At 42.3% G+C, this 15231-nt stretch overlaps 1 protein-coding gene across 4 annotated transcripts in view; it reads left to right on the forward strand.

Annotated features, from left to right (window-relative positions):
• The window catches only part of Hipk2 (homeodomain interacting protein kinase 2), a 188560-nt gene that overhangs the window by 150020 nt on the left and 23309 nt on the right, over positions 1-15231 (forward strand). Inside the window, exons 8-10 of one of the 4 annotated variants that reach the window (XM_051151685.1) lie at positions 1919-2126; positions 3004-3125; positions 12254-12396. In XM_051151685.1, coding sequence (XP_051007642.1) covers positions 1919-2126; positions 3004-3125; positions 12254-12396 — 473 coding nt within the window. The remainder of the gene's footprint in view (positions 1-1918; positions 2127-3003; positions 3126-12253; positions 12397-15231) is intronic. The other 3 variants (XM_051151686.1, XM_051151687.1, XM_051151688.1) reach the window with 3 other exon arrangements.

The following is a 15231-nucleotide window of genomic DNA, read 5'->3' on the forward strand; positions in this document are numbered from 1 at the left end:
CAGTGGATTCTAGGGATATTTGGAAGCGGAGGCATCAGAAACAATGGCTGATCAAAAGATGGGATACCCAGTCAACTGGGAAGACAGTGGTGCCATGGCCCCAAGCAGGGCACTTTGAGGGCCTGAGTTGGTAGTGTCTGGGCTGACAGCGGAAACTGTGCTAAGGGAGCTGCCAGGAAAAACAGTGGTGTGGGGAGAACTGGAGATGGTTGTTATGTCATCAGTACACAGACACTGGCTCCTACGTGTACATATATGTCCCCACCGTGCTACAGGAGACACTGTGTGGGTTGCTGAAAATGCACACACAGCTAAAATTTGCAGTTCAAAATCTAAATAAGTGTGCCATAGGAATTTGTAATCATTTTCAAGTAAATGTATGCCTTGTACTAAAATTCAGCATAAGCCAGGCGTGGTGATACACACTTATAATCCCAGCACTCAGGAGGCAGAGGCAGGAGAATCTCTGTGAGTTTGAGGCCAGCCTGGTCTACAAAGAGAGTTCCAGGACATCCAGGGCTATTACACAGAGAAACCGTGTCTCAAAAAACAAAAAACAAACAAAAACAAAAACAAACCAGTTCAGCATAAAATCTAAGTATTAAGAAAACTGTGTAGGGCTAGATAGCTCGCTCAGTAGTAGACTTGCCTAATGTATGCAAAAGCTGTGGGCTTGTTTGATTTCCCCAGCACCACAACAAAAGGAAAAGAAACAAAGACTTTGACCTTTTTATGAAATTTGACATTAACTCCACTTGAAATTCTATTTACTTGTATGTCCAGCATCTGCTCACAAGCCACCTCCTGCTTATCCCTTAGTCCTTACAACCGCCGGAAAGGCAACTCCTCCTAGACACTGTTCAGTCTGAAGCCATTGCTAATTGCTGCCTCTCTTTGCTTAAACATCAATGTGAAGGCTAAGGAGAGAAACATAAGAATTCCCAACAGAGAATTTGCTTTTCTTCTACAGCTTTGTTTCCATTGGAAGTTCAGTTTCAAAAGATAGACCCAGACAAATGTTTGCCAAGTGCTGCCTTTACAGTAGCAGTGTCCTGCAGTGGGCTAAGAATGCCCGTACACAGTGCTGTCCTTAGGGCTGAGCAAGAGGCTCTGCCTGGGCTTCCCTTCTGGTGCATAGGATTCCACGCTAAGATCTGTTTATCCAGGACCCAGGCCTGCAGGAGCCTCTTCCTGGATTTCTCCTCCCAAGTATAGACTACCTGGACCCAAGGGGAAGGGAGGATGAGCAAAGCTGGGGCTTGTGGCTGGCAGCGCAGTACATGCGCATCAAGTTGGACCAGTCATATAGAGACAGGGAAAAGGAAGGCAGGGCTCAGCTTTCCCACCCTCCCCGTCATCGTATTCCACTGTAAAATCCAAGGACTACAAAGGCTCTCCACCCAAACTTACACTTCTGGGATGAAATAGACTTTCATTAAACAGTTTTATTTCTTTTGTTGTTGGTAGGTTCCTTCCCCCCCACCCCCCTTTTGGGGAGTGGTGGTTAGGAGCTCATTTAGCCAAAGGTAACCTTAAACTTCTGATCCTCCTGTCTCAGCCTCTTGGGTGCTGAGATTACAAGAATTTGCCACCATTGTTGTTTGCATGAAGTGCTGGGTATTCTGTGCGCAGGCAAAGCACTCTACTAACTGAGCTATACCCCCAGCTCCTCAAGCAAACTGTTTCCTAGATTACAGTATCTTTTCAGTAGTGAGCTATGTGAGGATGCAGGTGTCTGCTTTCCTCTGAGGCATTCAGCTGGATTCCTGCCCCACTTTTTGCCTTTTTAAAAAACTCTTGGTTTATGTTTGCTCTCCTTTAAATTCATTTGTTTGATTTAGATTCATGTCTCCCAACATACCACGTCCCTCATTTTTTATTTTTGTTTATTTTTGTTTAATCCCCATCATTCCTTTAGGCTCCCACCTCCACCAGTGCCACTCTTTCCTTAGCCAATCCCGAAGTCTCCATACTAAACTACCAATCTACACTCTACCAGCCCTCAGCGGCATCCATGGCTGCGGTAGCCCAGAGGAGCATGCCCCTGCAAACTGGAACAGCCCAAATCTGTGCCCGGCCTGACCCCTTCCAGCAAGCTCTCATCGTGTGTCCCCCTGGCTTCCAAGGTAAGGCTGAACTGGTTCTTAGACCACCTTTAGAGTCTGCCCCCTGCTGCTTCCTGGAGTGCTCACTGCCAGGGAAGAAAGCCCTCTTCCCTTCCTTCCTAAGCGTGCTGTCACCGAGTCTGGAGGCTGTTCCCCTATTGCCACCACCCTAGAAACAATGCAACTTGTGCTCTAGTACTAAGTCCATTTGTTCTTCTTCTCACCAGCTGGCAGAGACTGTGGCTCTAGCCAGCTGCCTGGAAAGGGCCCATTGTCTGTCCCATTGTTATGCTGATGTCAGCCCCAGCTTTCCTCACGTGAAATGCTCTCTGAACGTTATCTATAGAAAATTGCCAGTCTCTGACAGCCATCATAGGCCCACCTCGTGTGGAGAATATAAATTTGTCTGAAAAATGCCTCTTGGGCTGCCTCCCCTTTGGCCATGATCCCAGAGCTCTTTTCCTGTGGACTTAAAGCAGCTAGAGATGGCTCTGTCCCTTGTCATGCTCCGCACAGAAAGCTCAAGGACAGGTTTTTGCACAGCGCCCATGTGAGCGTGCACATTGGTACTCATCCATGTAATCCAGAGGGAGCCCTCTAGGGGTGATGTCCTCAGCATCCTTTGCTGCAACACTCAGTTATATCTCCATGGGCAGCAACTACTGTTTTCCTCTTTTAATTTGTCATTTTAATTGTCCTGGTTTTGGCCAATCAGACTTTAATATTGGGGGGGGGGGGACGTGTTTGTGTGGAGTAGGGGACTAATTTTAACTCCAGTTAAAAACTTATAGGAAAGCACCCCATAGCTGAGCGGTAAATCTACCTCAGCTGCTAGGAAGAGTCTCTTCATCTTTCTGTCATTCACCTCCCTCCTGTCCCTTACCCATGTACTGAACAGGCCTGCAGGCCTCTCCCTCCAAGCATGCTGGCTACTCAGTACGGATGGAAAATGCTGTTCCCATCGTCACTCAAGCTCCGGGAGCTCAGCCTCTTCAGATCCAACCAGGTCTGCTTGCTCAGGTAATTCTCTATTGCTCATGTTCCCAGGGTCCATGTTAATGCTTTTCTGAAAGTCTGTCTCTACTGACTTCTCCCTGGTAATGAGGTAGGAGCTCCTAGTCATTGGAATATATCAGTAATGTTCTAAATGATCCCTGAGTGAATTACCTAAGTGTCTAGTGACAATTCCAAGAATAAGAAATTTAGATAGAGTCTAGGGAAATTATTATTATACCTTTATAAAGCTAAGTCATCTAGGAGACTTAGGTTTTAATCCTAAATCTGCTAGTAATTCTCAATGACCTAAGGCAAGTCAGTTAGCAACTCTTTGCCTCAAATTTCTTTCTTGTAAAATAGAAGTGGTTCTGGAGATTATCCCATCATTTTTAGAGCTGGAAAAACAGACATGCAGAAGCTATGGGCTGGAACCTCCCTTTCCTATCCATATAGGTATTCTAACTGTGGAAGCAGATCACAAAGGTGAAAAATGATTGAAAATGTATACAGTGTTATATAAATTTATACTAATGGTACTGGTGCGATGCCAGCAATCAATCCTTAAAAACACTTTATTTAATACAAATGTATTTCCTTTAAGCCAGGCACTTTACAATTAATGTGTTTAATCCTCTCAACAGAGAAAGATACTCATTTCTACTTGACAAGTAGGAAAACTGAAACACAGGGACTTGCTCAGAGCCCTACAGCAACCAGGTATGGTGGCAGCACCTGCCATACCAGTACTCAGCTAGCTGAGGCAGGAGAGTTGTGAGTTCAAGGCCAGGCTAGGCTACATAGTGAGTCTAGGCCATCCTGCACTCCACAGTGAGACCCTGGACCCTGACAACCAGTCAGAACCATCAGAGCCAGGACATATTCTAGACATGTGACACAAATGTCCACATTTTCCCACCATCTCTTCTATATCATCTTTCTGCTGTCGGGCATGAAGGATGCCTTGACCTGTTGTTGTCAACTTTACTTTTAAGTAAGTAATTTCCCAAGAGACTTTCCCGAAGTGTTCTCAAAATAGTTTGTTTATAGAAGTGGTTTTCCTTGGTTTAATTTATAGGTAGTCAAATTGTATAGTCTGTTCTTGGCTTTCTTGTAGTCCATTGGTCTCTCTAACATCGAGTCTTCTCCAACTATGTCTTGGTTTCTGGTAGAGAATGCCCTGTTCTTTTATACTTACTTCTTCAACATTTCCCTAGGTATTCTTTTCCATATGCCATTTACCATCATTTGTCCATAAGAATGCTGGTTACAAAAAAAGAAAGAAAAAAGGAAGGAAGAGAGGGAGGGAAGAATGAAGAACTAACTTTGGGGCTAGAAAGATGGCTCAGCAGTTAAGAGCACTGGCCCTTCCAGAGGCCCCAGGCTCAATTCCCAGCACCCACATGGTGGCTCACAACTCTCTGCAGCTCCCATTCTAGGGGATCCAATGACTCTCTTTTCTGGCTTTTGTGGGTACCAGGCAGACACGTAGTGCTAGAAGTACATGCAAGCAAAACACCCATACACATAAAAATAAACAATAAATACTTTACTATTAATTTTATTAGTTATACTTGTAATCACATTTGTTTTCAGGAATATAGCTGATTTGGATCTGTTGGAATTGTTACCTAGCCTTCTGTTTTTGTGAATCATTTTTAATTTGCTGTGTAGATAGTCTTTTTAGTTGGAAATAATAGTTTTGTTTCTTGTTGTTTAATCCTTGTACTTTTTCTATTATTTCTCTATCCTGGGCTGAATGGGGCAGTCCAAAATGATGTTCAGTAACAAACAGATAAAATCAGGGATTTTTGCCTAGTTTGTTTTCTAAAGAAAATGTTGAAGCTATTTCTCATTTAGGTGTTTTATTTTCTCCAACTAATAGAGACAGTTTGTTATGTTTTAATTTTCAAATAAATATTGTATATATTAAATATAGTTTCTTATCTCTTTGAATAATTATGTGACTTTGTTCCCTAATCTGTTAATGTAGCAAGTTATATTAATAGATTTTATAGTGTTAAATTATCTCCTTATATTTATGAGACAAACTTTATTTAAACATTTTGTGCCTGGTATGACAACATGCTTTTTTTTTTCTTTTTTTTTTTTTTTTTTTGTTTTTGTTTGTTTGTTTCGAGGCAGGCTTTCTCTGTGTAGCCTTGGCTGTCTTTGGACTTGCTTTATAGACCAGGCTAGCCTTGAAGTCACATCAGTCCACCTGCCTCTGCCTCCCAAGTGCTGGGATTAAAGGCGTGCATCACCACACCCAGCTGACAACATGCTTTTTGAGCTCAGTTTGCAACTACTGTGATTAGTATTTTTTCATCTGTGTTCATAGATGAGAAATGACATGATTTCCCTTTCTTAGGAAATCCTTATCTGATTTGAGAACACTTCAGGGAAATCTTTTGGGAAACTACCTTAAAAGGAAATTGACACTTACTGGTCAACTTGATGCCTAACAGCAGAAAGACGACACAGAAGTTGTCTAAGATGGTGGGATTCTAGACATGTGTCTCTTTTTTTTTTTTTTTTTTTAGATATGTGTCTCTTTATTCTTACATCTAAACTGACAAAGCTCAAGTGACAGCAACAACAGCAACTGGTGACATACAAAGCGTTGTGTGCCTTGCTGGAAGGGTTGTCAACAAAGAACCTGTCTGTAAAACAGGCTTGGCCTTTTAACTGTCTCTGTTGTTGCTGCTGCTGCATAGTTTTCTGGTGAGGAGTTCAAAATGGCCACTGTACATCAAAGAAGAGAACTGCATATGGGTCAGCCCAGTGCCAAGACACTGGCTCACCCTTCATTTGAGTGTCAAAGTGGCCTACCAGAGAGCCCAGAATCTGTATGTTTCCGTGTGTACTTTCATGAGTAGTTACAGACCCTTTTTGTTATATTTGCACACTGAATCCAAGTATGCCGGGAGCTAGCTCTGTTGGAAACACTAAGCATGGCTGGCTAGTTACCAGAGACATTGCTCATTGTTCAGCTGAGTGGAGGAGCTAACAGGCTCAGTCAGCATTTCCAAATTTGCCTCAGTCTTTAATCATAGTGGGGAGAACCCTACCTCCCACTCACCTGAAAAGAGTCCCTCGTGTTGGAAACCAAGCTGATATAACGTAAATCTGTAATTTGAAAGGTGAATAACCAAAAAAAAATGTATATAGGATTTTAATTGGTATAGAGTTTATAAAAGGAACCGTTAGAAGCAAGTTGAGTATCCCCACTAGAGAATTTGTTGAATCAACATGTGACTTTGAAGACACATTTCTTATTTCTAAAACACACGTGTATTGTACTCAGCATTACACTGGCTGTGGTTGGCTAGTTTTCCCTTTTCTTCTATTTGCGTTTAACCTGCCCCAATAGGCTAGCCTGTTAAAATGGAGTCCTCTCCTCCATGTTTTGATATACTCTTTGTAAAGGACAAAAAACCACAGTAACTTAGGATAATAATCAAATATGAAAATTTAGGCCTTTGCTTTTCCGTGAGTAGATTTCTAGGCTATCATATACAAGATTTCTGAATACTATTATGTGCTTTTAAATGTGTCCCCAATGTTGATACTGTTTTCTTCTTCGAAGCACATAGAACCTTTGTGAAGGTTTAGAGGTGGGCCCTTTAAATGCATTCTTCACATTAAATTTTCTTTCCCCTCCTTCTTCCTGTATTCCAGCAGCAGCATGAGTCTCCTACAGGGAAACAAGCCTCTGGCACACCCTAAGGATGTGTGCATGGCAGAAGAGCACAGTTAGCAACACAGGAGCAGCCTTTACAAAACCCTTTATAAAGGAAACTCTTGATACTTCCAGAAAGGTCCATGACCTCCTTCCCAAGCCCCAAGAGAAACTGTAAAAGTGGGGAGATGGGAGGCACAGTTCTTGAGTGAGATTATGTTATATTTAACTCACGGAGCAGGATCCAAAACTCCCTCTCATTATCAAGATCAAGTCAAAAACTCAGACATGCCAGAGCCCTTCTAGACTCTGTTTTCCACGAGGAAGCTTTTGCATTCTTGGTCAGTTGCGTCATAGGGCCAGGGTCCCTGTATTTCCTTGAGGACAGGTGACCTCCTTAAAGTGTCCACTCTACCAAACCTTCACTCTTAGGGTAAATCTCCACTGACGACATTCTCAGCAGCCGTCTTTGCCGTTATTGTCCTTAGATAAGGAAGGTTTGTTCCTGCCCCCTTCGTGTGGTTAACACCCACACCAGATTCCAAATAGTGCCATCATGTTGGTGTTCCCCATAAAGTATGTTTAGGTGTGGGCTGCGAGCATGGGAATTAGATTCTCTGTGTGCACCGCACAATTTGCCGGCTGCCTTTGGGGACATTGTTTTGTTTGTTTGTTTGTTTAAAGATTTATTTATTTATTATTTTATATATACAGTGCTCTTCCTGCATGTACACCTGCGGGCCAGAAGAGGGCATTATATCACATTATAGATGGTTGTGAGCCACCATGTAGTTGTTGGGAATTGAACTCAAGGGCACTGACTTCCTTCAGAGGTCCTAACCTCTTGAGACATCTCTCCAGCCTGGGGACATTGTTTTTGACATTTAAATTTCATCCTTTTTCAACATAATACAGTACATTTTTTTTTTCATTTATATGACCATGCATTTACTAAAAAATATAGTCTATCCCAAAACAACCTTTAACTTGACTATTCAGTGTTACATAAATCCATATAAGTAACATCCTAGAATACTTTTTAATTGATTCTCCCATTTGCTGTGTTACAAACTGACTTCCTATTTGCATAATGAAGCTTTCGATCTCCAACCCATTCCTACTCTCATCAGCCTCTTTTCACTCTTTCACTCTCCCATTCTTCCTAAATAACTTGTGATCCAGCTACTTTATAATGTTTGTATAATTATTATCAGCCTTAAAATATTGCTCTTAATGAGCTTCATAATACACTGATTATATTTCCTTCCTTGTATGGCTTCTTGTTTAATGGCTATCTCATGTTTTCCACTGAGTTATTCCTGTGTATCTTATTATTCAGCCCCACATCATTCTAAAGCTCTAAGTTGTTTCTGTGTTTGACATGTTTCGGTGTTGAATATGACGAGCCCCGTGTGTTACTTGTCTCTATGAAACCTTTCAGACAGTTCTCCTTGTCCACAGAGGTCTCACGATTTATGACTTCAGGCTTTCTTATTGTTTTTACTCCTTGTCCCGGGCCCCTCTGACTACCCTTTTACTCTGAGTTTTGCTGTTGTTGTTATTGTTTGTCCTTTAACAATATCTTCTCTGTTTTCTCTTTACAAAATTCTTATGGACTGGATTATTGTTGCTCCTATTTTATGTGTGTATGGTGCGTGAGTGTGCTGATATATACGTTTGTGGTGAGTGGGTATGGACACACATATGTCCTGGCTAGTTTTATGTCACTTGACACAAACTAGTGTCATCTGAGAGAAAGGAACCTTAATTTAAGAAGTTGCCTCCATTAAATCAGACTGTAGGCAAACCTGTAGGACATTTTCTTTTCTTTTTTTCTTTTTGATAGGGTTTCTCTGTATAGCTCTGGCTGTCCTAGAACTAGCTCTGTAGACCATGCTGGCCTTGAACTCACAGAGGTCCATGGCCTCTGCCTCCCAAGAATTGGGATTAAAGGTTTGAACTATCACCACTCACTGAACGTTTTCTTAATGATTGTTTGATGGGGACGGGCCTAGCCCATTGTGGTCGCTGCCACCCCTGGCCTGGTGGTCTTGGGTTCTGTTATATACTGAAGCTAGGTTGTCTCTCTTGTGAATCTAAACTTCTCTGCTTAATGTAGTCTAGCTAGATAGTTTGCTTCAGAAATGCTGGGGATGCAGGAAGGCCACCATGCCTGCCTGGCATCACACAGTACTGGCTACCCAAACTCTAGTCCTCACACTTTCCTGGCAAAGACATTATCCATTGAGCAATCTTCGCAACCTAGATGTTGATACTTCTAAATTAATCTTTCAAAAGTTTCTTATCTTTGCCGTGTGTGTGTGTGTGTGTGTGTGTGTGTGTGTGTGTGTTCTACTACACTACTTCACCAGAAATTTCTTTCAGTTTCTTTTTAAACTATCTTTTGAATTCTCTATTTCTGGGAGCTCCTTATCTTGTTCCATATGCACATACCTATATGAAAATGAGTATTTTTTAACCTCTGTGGACATTAATTGTAGACCATTATATACCTTTGGAAATTTTTTTTTTGATTCCTACACTGCTTTTGTTCCATGTGAATTTCATTCTATTTTTGCTTTGATCTCTTCCATGTTAGATGCTTACTAACGGCTACCTGCTCATGCATAGTTAACACTGAAACACTGACAACGAGGGATGAGCTTGGGCCCCCCTGTGGAATGGCTAGAGACGGCCCAGCATTTTCACTGGCACATCCTTATCCTCAAAGGCCATACCTCTACCTTTTTTCTCCTGAACTTCTCATTTTCCCTGGAGATCAGCTAGCCTCTGGCTCTGGGAACAATAGACACCTGCATACCATGGATCTGGCCTGGTTTCATATGCAGATTACCTTAAAATAATTCAGTCTGATAACTTTCTTGCTAATTGTGTGCTGTTACACCTCTAAAATCTTATTAGCTGTTATTGTCTGTCCATCACTCTTCTTGCTTTTATGAATCTATATATTTTATTTCCTTACTGCCATGTTAGTTAGGTTCAGAGAAAACAATAAATAATTACCCATATTTTCTAGTCAAGTCATTCAACCTCTCCATCTCAGTCTACTTACCTAAGAAATGGGAAGAAATAGTAGTCCTTACCTCACAGAACCAATATTAAGTTCAAAAATCCATTCATGGCTCAACACTGCTTGGCACACAGTATGCATCAAGAAACATTAACTCCAGCTACCATAGTAGTGCCTGGCCATAATCCCAGCACTTGGTAGATTGAGGCAAAGAGGATCTTGAGTTCAAATGCAATCTGGCCTAATAGCAAGATTCTGTCTCAAAGGGGGTGGGGGTGGGGCAGCAATATGACTCAACAGTTAAAAGTGCTTGCCTCAAACGCCTGATGACCTGAATTCAATTTCTGAATTGCAAAGTAGAAAGAGAAAACCAAGAACTGACTCCCAAAAGTTGTTTCCAGAATCTCCACATGCAAGTATGCACTCACACACATTTGTATGCACTCACATATCATACAGACATACGCAATAATAATATTTTAAAAGTATTAGTGCCATTCTTCATAGTAGTATTAATAGATTATAGATTTGATGTAATGTCATCAAATGAGCTAATTTGTATTTATAAGCATCACTTTCACGGTCAATGAAAGGGGTTTAAAAAAATAGCTTTTTCCTCATGGCCTTGAGGTATAATGCTAATAGTCAGAGAAATGAGGAGGAGGGAGAGATGACCGTATCTTGATATCAAGATATATTTTTAATGACATTAGTCAAAACACATGCTTTTTTTAGGATTGGAAATGAATTGCAGATCATTAACCAGTAAAAAATCTTAACTGACAATGAAATTGGTGTGTGTGTGTGTGTGTGTGTGTGTGTGTGTGTGTGTGTGTGCGTGTGTGTGTGTGTGTGTGTGTGTGTGTGTGTGTGTGTGTAGGGGCGGGGAAGGGAGTCTCATCAAGAACTCTGGATGACCTAGAACTTGCTATGTAGACCAAACTGGCCTTGAACTCACAGAAATCCACCTGTTTCTGCCTCCTGACTGCTAGGATTAAAGGTGTGCACCACTATACCTGGTTCATATAATATTTTGAATTTACAGTGGTTTTACTAGTTAAATGATATTTCCCTTCTGTGAACTCAGTAAACTTGAAATACAGTTAGCTATTATTAATAAACTTATAAAGTTTATTCTTTCATTTTGTCAGCTGACATTAAATATTCATGGTATGATCAGTGGTCTGAACATTCTGTGTATATCACAACAGATCAGTAAGCAAACTAGCAATATCAAATCAGTGTAAGTTCTCATGGGCCACACTGATAACCTGAGAATGACGAAATGGGAAATGGGACAGATCTGAAATATGTTTTTATCATTTTTATAATTATTATGCTTATTAAGTCTTGACTCGAAATGTAGTCCTTTATAGAAATGCTTATTTATATAGGGATCAAAACATACATACTAGACACATGTCCTACCAGCGGAGCACTGAGTTAGGAATGTTAGGTGGTGTTAGCCGTGTCTGAAAAGAGAGAAATGTAACTGAGAAATCAAGCCCCTCAACCCTTGGCCCACGCAAGCAGCATTTCACCATAGTGATGGTCCTTCAGGCGTCCACCGTTGGACAGCTGTGTTCAATCAAAGTCATTTAAGGAGCAAAACGAGTAGAGAGGAGGTGGAAGCACACTGCACCAACCAGCCCACTCAAGGATGGAAAGCATAAGGCTTCTTCATACTGTGAAGATGAAGAGTGAGTTCCTACTAGTCTCTTGCCTTGAGGAATTGAGGTTGTCATTTAAGCTGAAAGTCACAGATATGCTCGTTACTTTATACCACTTTCTTTCAGCAAGAAACTTGGTCTCCAAGTTGTAAAATGTAAGAATTGAATACAGAAGGTAACACTCTACATGCTAACTGATAAACAAAAGTCAAGTATCAGTTCTAGGATACTAGATAGAACACTTCTGAGGGCAGAGAGCTAGCCTCATCTAACCCAGTTCAGTTAGCTCAGTCTTTTGCGTATAGTTTACAGAAAAAGTCAATGGATAGATTTTTAAAGACTTTCAAGCATTGTTCAATAGAACAAATTAAGAAACCATCGTTAGGGCGTGGTGGCGCATGCCCTTAATCCCAGCACTCAGGAGGCAGAGGCAGGCAGATCACTGTGAGTTCGAGGCCAGCCTGGTCTACAAAGCAAGTCCAGGATAGCCAAGGCTACACAGAGAAACCTTGTCTTAAAAAACAAAACAAAACAAAACAAAACAAAAAAACCAAAAACCAAAAAAGATGAATAAATTCCTTCCGAGTATCTCTGTAGCCCTATACCCACTCATCTGTTGTCTCCCCTGGTTCTTGAAGCCAACATCCAGTCCACACACTCACACATGTCACAAGAGCCAGCGCAGCCCACACACAGGATAAGTTCTGGGCTCATGCAAATCACCCAGGTGATGTGATGGTTGTGATGGTTGTGAATGCCCTCTGTCTTGCAGCAGGCCTGGCCGGGTGGGGCCCAGCAGATCCTGCTTCCTCCAGCATGGCAGCAGCTGACTGGCGTGGCCACACACACATCGGTGCAGCATGCAGCTGTGATTCCTGAGACCGTGGCAGGCACTCAGCAACTGGCCGACTGGAGGTAAACAGGAAATCTTCTGGGATGAGAGTTGTGTCCACCACCAACAGAGAACATCATGTGGGCTGTGGCTACAGTGTAATGGGAGGTGGTTTAAACAATATACCAGGACACCAAAAATCCAGCTTGATTAATTTACACTTAACTGTCATTTTCTACCTAAAACTCAGTCACATCTTTGAAACACCAGTGTGATTCACCAAACCTGGCGGGTTTTTTTTCCTCAGAATTAAGTTTCTTTCAGAATGCAAACATTTGTCACCAGTGAAAGAGCACAGAAGAGGGTCCCCAAAGCCCTAAGCAATTCTAGGAAGTGTTCTCATAAAGTCTTGAGACATAGGAGGTGCCTGTCTGTCTGAGCTCCCCAGGGAAAGCTTGACAGATAAGATGCATTTGGACAGATGTTTGCTAAGTGTGTCTCTTCAGCCTGTCTTATGGATGAGAGTTCACCTTCCACAGACTCCAGGGACTCCCAGCCACCACCTGCCAGCACCCTGTGTTTGTTTCCAAAAGTGCCCGTGCAACTCACCAACTTCTTCCTGGACACCCTGCTCTGCTGTTTTCATAAGCACTTGTCACTTTTCCTCTGTCCGCCATCCCAACACTGTCACAATGCCTCCTTGACCAGTATAGAGCCATATGACAGCCTTCAAATTGTCCCCAGCTATGTGCCCCCTTTGGGCTATTCCTCCTTCTGCAAAAATTACACCCTGCTACCCTCTGGGAGTCTCCCTGGTTCCTTTTCTGAATAAGGGTTCTTGGGTTCAATGTGGTAGTTTATATTTGAAGTCTAGGCACATGGGCTGAGGCAGAGGATCACAAATTTAAGGCCAGCCTGAGTGACACAGTAAAACTCTGTCTAAATAAATTACTCACTCGCTCTCAGGAAAAGGTAGGCAGGTGGCTAAGTAAGTCTGCTGAGTCCTGTGTCTCCTGCAGCTTTCTCCTTTCTGTAAAACTACTCTCTGACCAGTCCCCGGAGAAGTGCATGGCCATCCCCACAGCGAGTGGCACTGTGCATTCAATGGAAGCACTGTCTTCTTTTTCTAATGCCATCAAAATCTGTGTTTAATTTTTTTCTTTCCGGTAATTCATCTATTTTTAAAGTGACATACATCATCCAAACTAAAAGCAGTAACTGTCGTCAGTGACAGAAAGCCATTAAGGACATTGTTTTTAACTGTATGATACAACTAAGCAAACATCTGGAGTACCCAGTATAACATGTCCTCTATTTTTTAAAGTTTATTTTTAACTTATTTATTCACCTTACATCTCCATCATAGTCCCTCCCTCCTTTCCTCCCGGTTCCTCCCTCCCACCTTCTCCCCCCCTCCTACCTCTGTCCTCAGAAAAGGGGAGCCCCCCACCAACCCACCTCAGCACATAAATCATATCAGGACTGAGCTCCTCCTCATCCACTGAAGCCAGGCAAGCCAACCCTGTTAGGGCAATGATCGAAAGTAGACGACAGAGTCCATGTCATAGACAGCACCCACTCAACTTACTAGGTGACCACATGAAGATCACACTGCCCATCGGATACGTTTGTGTAGGAGGCCTAGACCCAGTTGTGCATATCCTTCGGTTGGTGCTTCCATCTCTGCAAGCCCCATGGATATGTCAGTGGACTCTGTTGGTCTTCTTGCAGCATTCTTGTGCCCTCTGGCTCCTTCTGTCCTTTCCTCTTCCACAGCACTCCCTGAGCTCTGCCTAATGCTTGGCTGCAAGTCCCAGCTTCTTGATCCAATCATCTGCTGGGGGCCCTGAGAATGGTTACGTTAGGCTCCTGTCCGAGAACATAGCAGAGTATGATTAATGGTTAACCAGGCAAAACTAGTTTCCATTCTGGCTCTGCAAGACCTGAGGCAGGTTATTTAACTTTTATGGCCTCAGTTTCTTTTTCAATAAAGTGGGGTAATGGTGCTTACCTCACAGAATTGGGAAATGTGAGTGGAGGGATATGAATTAAAATTGAACACAAAGCAGTTGCAGCGCAGCAGTGCCTGAACATAACAGAATGAATACGCTTGGTGTTCTCGCTTACCCATTCATGACAGCTCACCTCCAGGATTGCCTTTCTTCCTCAAGCTCATTAGGAGCAGCAGCCAAGTGGAAAGCTCTGTGACCCACTGCTGGGTGCCCCTCCCCCTCCTCTGAAAGACGCTGCCGCCACCACCACAGCGTCTTTTCCTTTGTCATTAGGCATTTCAAGTTCACTTCGCCTCAGCAGCATTCATGCACTTACTCACACATATTTTCTTATTCTGCCTTCTTCCACCTCCCTTCCATCCCTCAGCTGGTAATCTCCATGGCCTCCCAGTCTCTGCTTTTCATTGTGGGCCAAAGAACATCCATAGCCATGACTAGAAAACAAAAGAGGAGCACCAGTGCTGCCCTCATTTCCAAGAGAAAGGGCCTGTCTGTGGGGAAATAAACTGCAGAAAGAAGCCACCACATCCATCTCCAAAGGCCATGGGCATACCTAAAAGACTATCAAAATCACTATAAAATGTTTGTCTTTTTCTCCTACTTACCCTTTTAGGTTACAAAGGTGGAATTTTATTGATTCAAATGAATGCTTCTTTAGCGTTTAATTTTATTATGTGATAAATGGACTTTTATGGACAAATCTTTGAATTAATCACCACTTTAAACATTTCTGTTGGAAAACAAGGCTTTAAGCGCCATCCAACCTAGATGGCAAGACTTTAAAATGTAACCCATTTTCAGGATGCAGGCGTATTTCTTTGAGCGTGTGTATGACTGTTATTAATTTTGATTTAATACAAACTCTATACATGTCTAGTCACCCCTCAGCTAATCTAATTGTTCATT

This window comes from Acomys russatus, chromosome 10 (assembly GCF_903995435.1).
Source record: "Acomys russatus chromosome 10, mAcoRus1.1, whole genome shotgun sequence".
NCBI classification, from domain to species: Eukaryota; Metazoa; Chordata; class Mammalia; order Rodentia; family Muridae; genus Acomys; species Acomys russatus.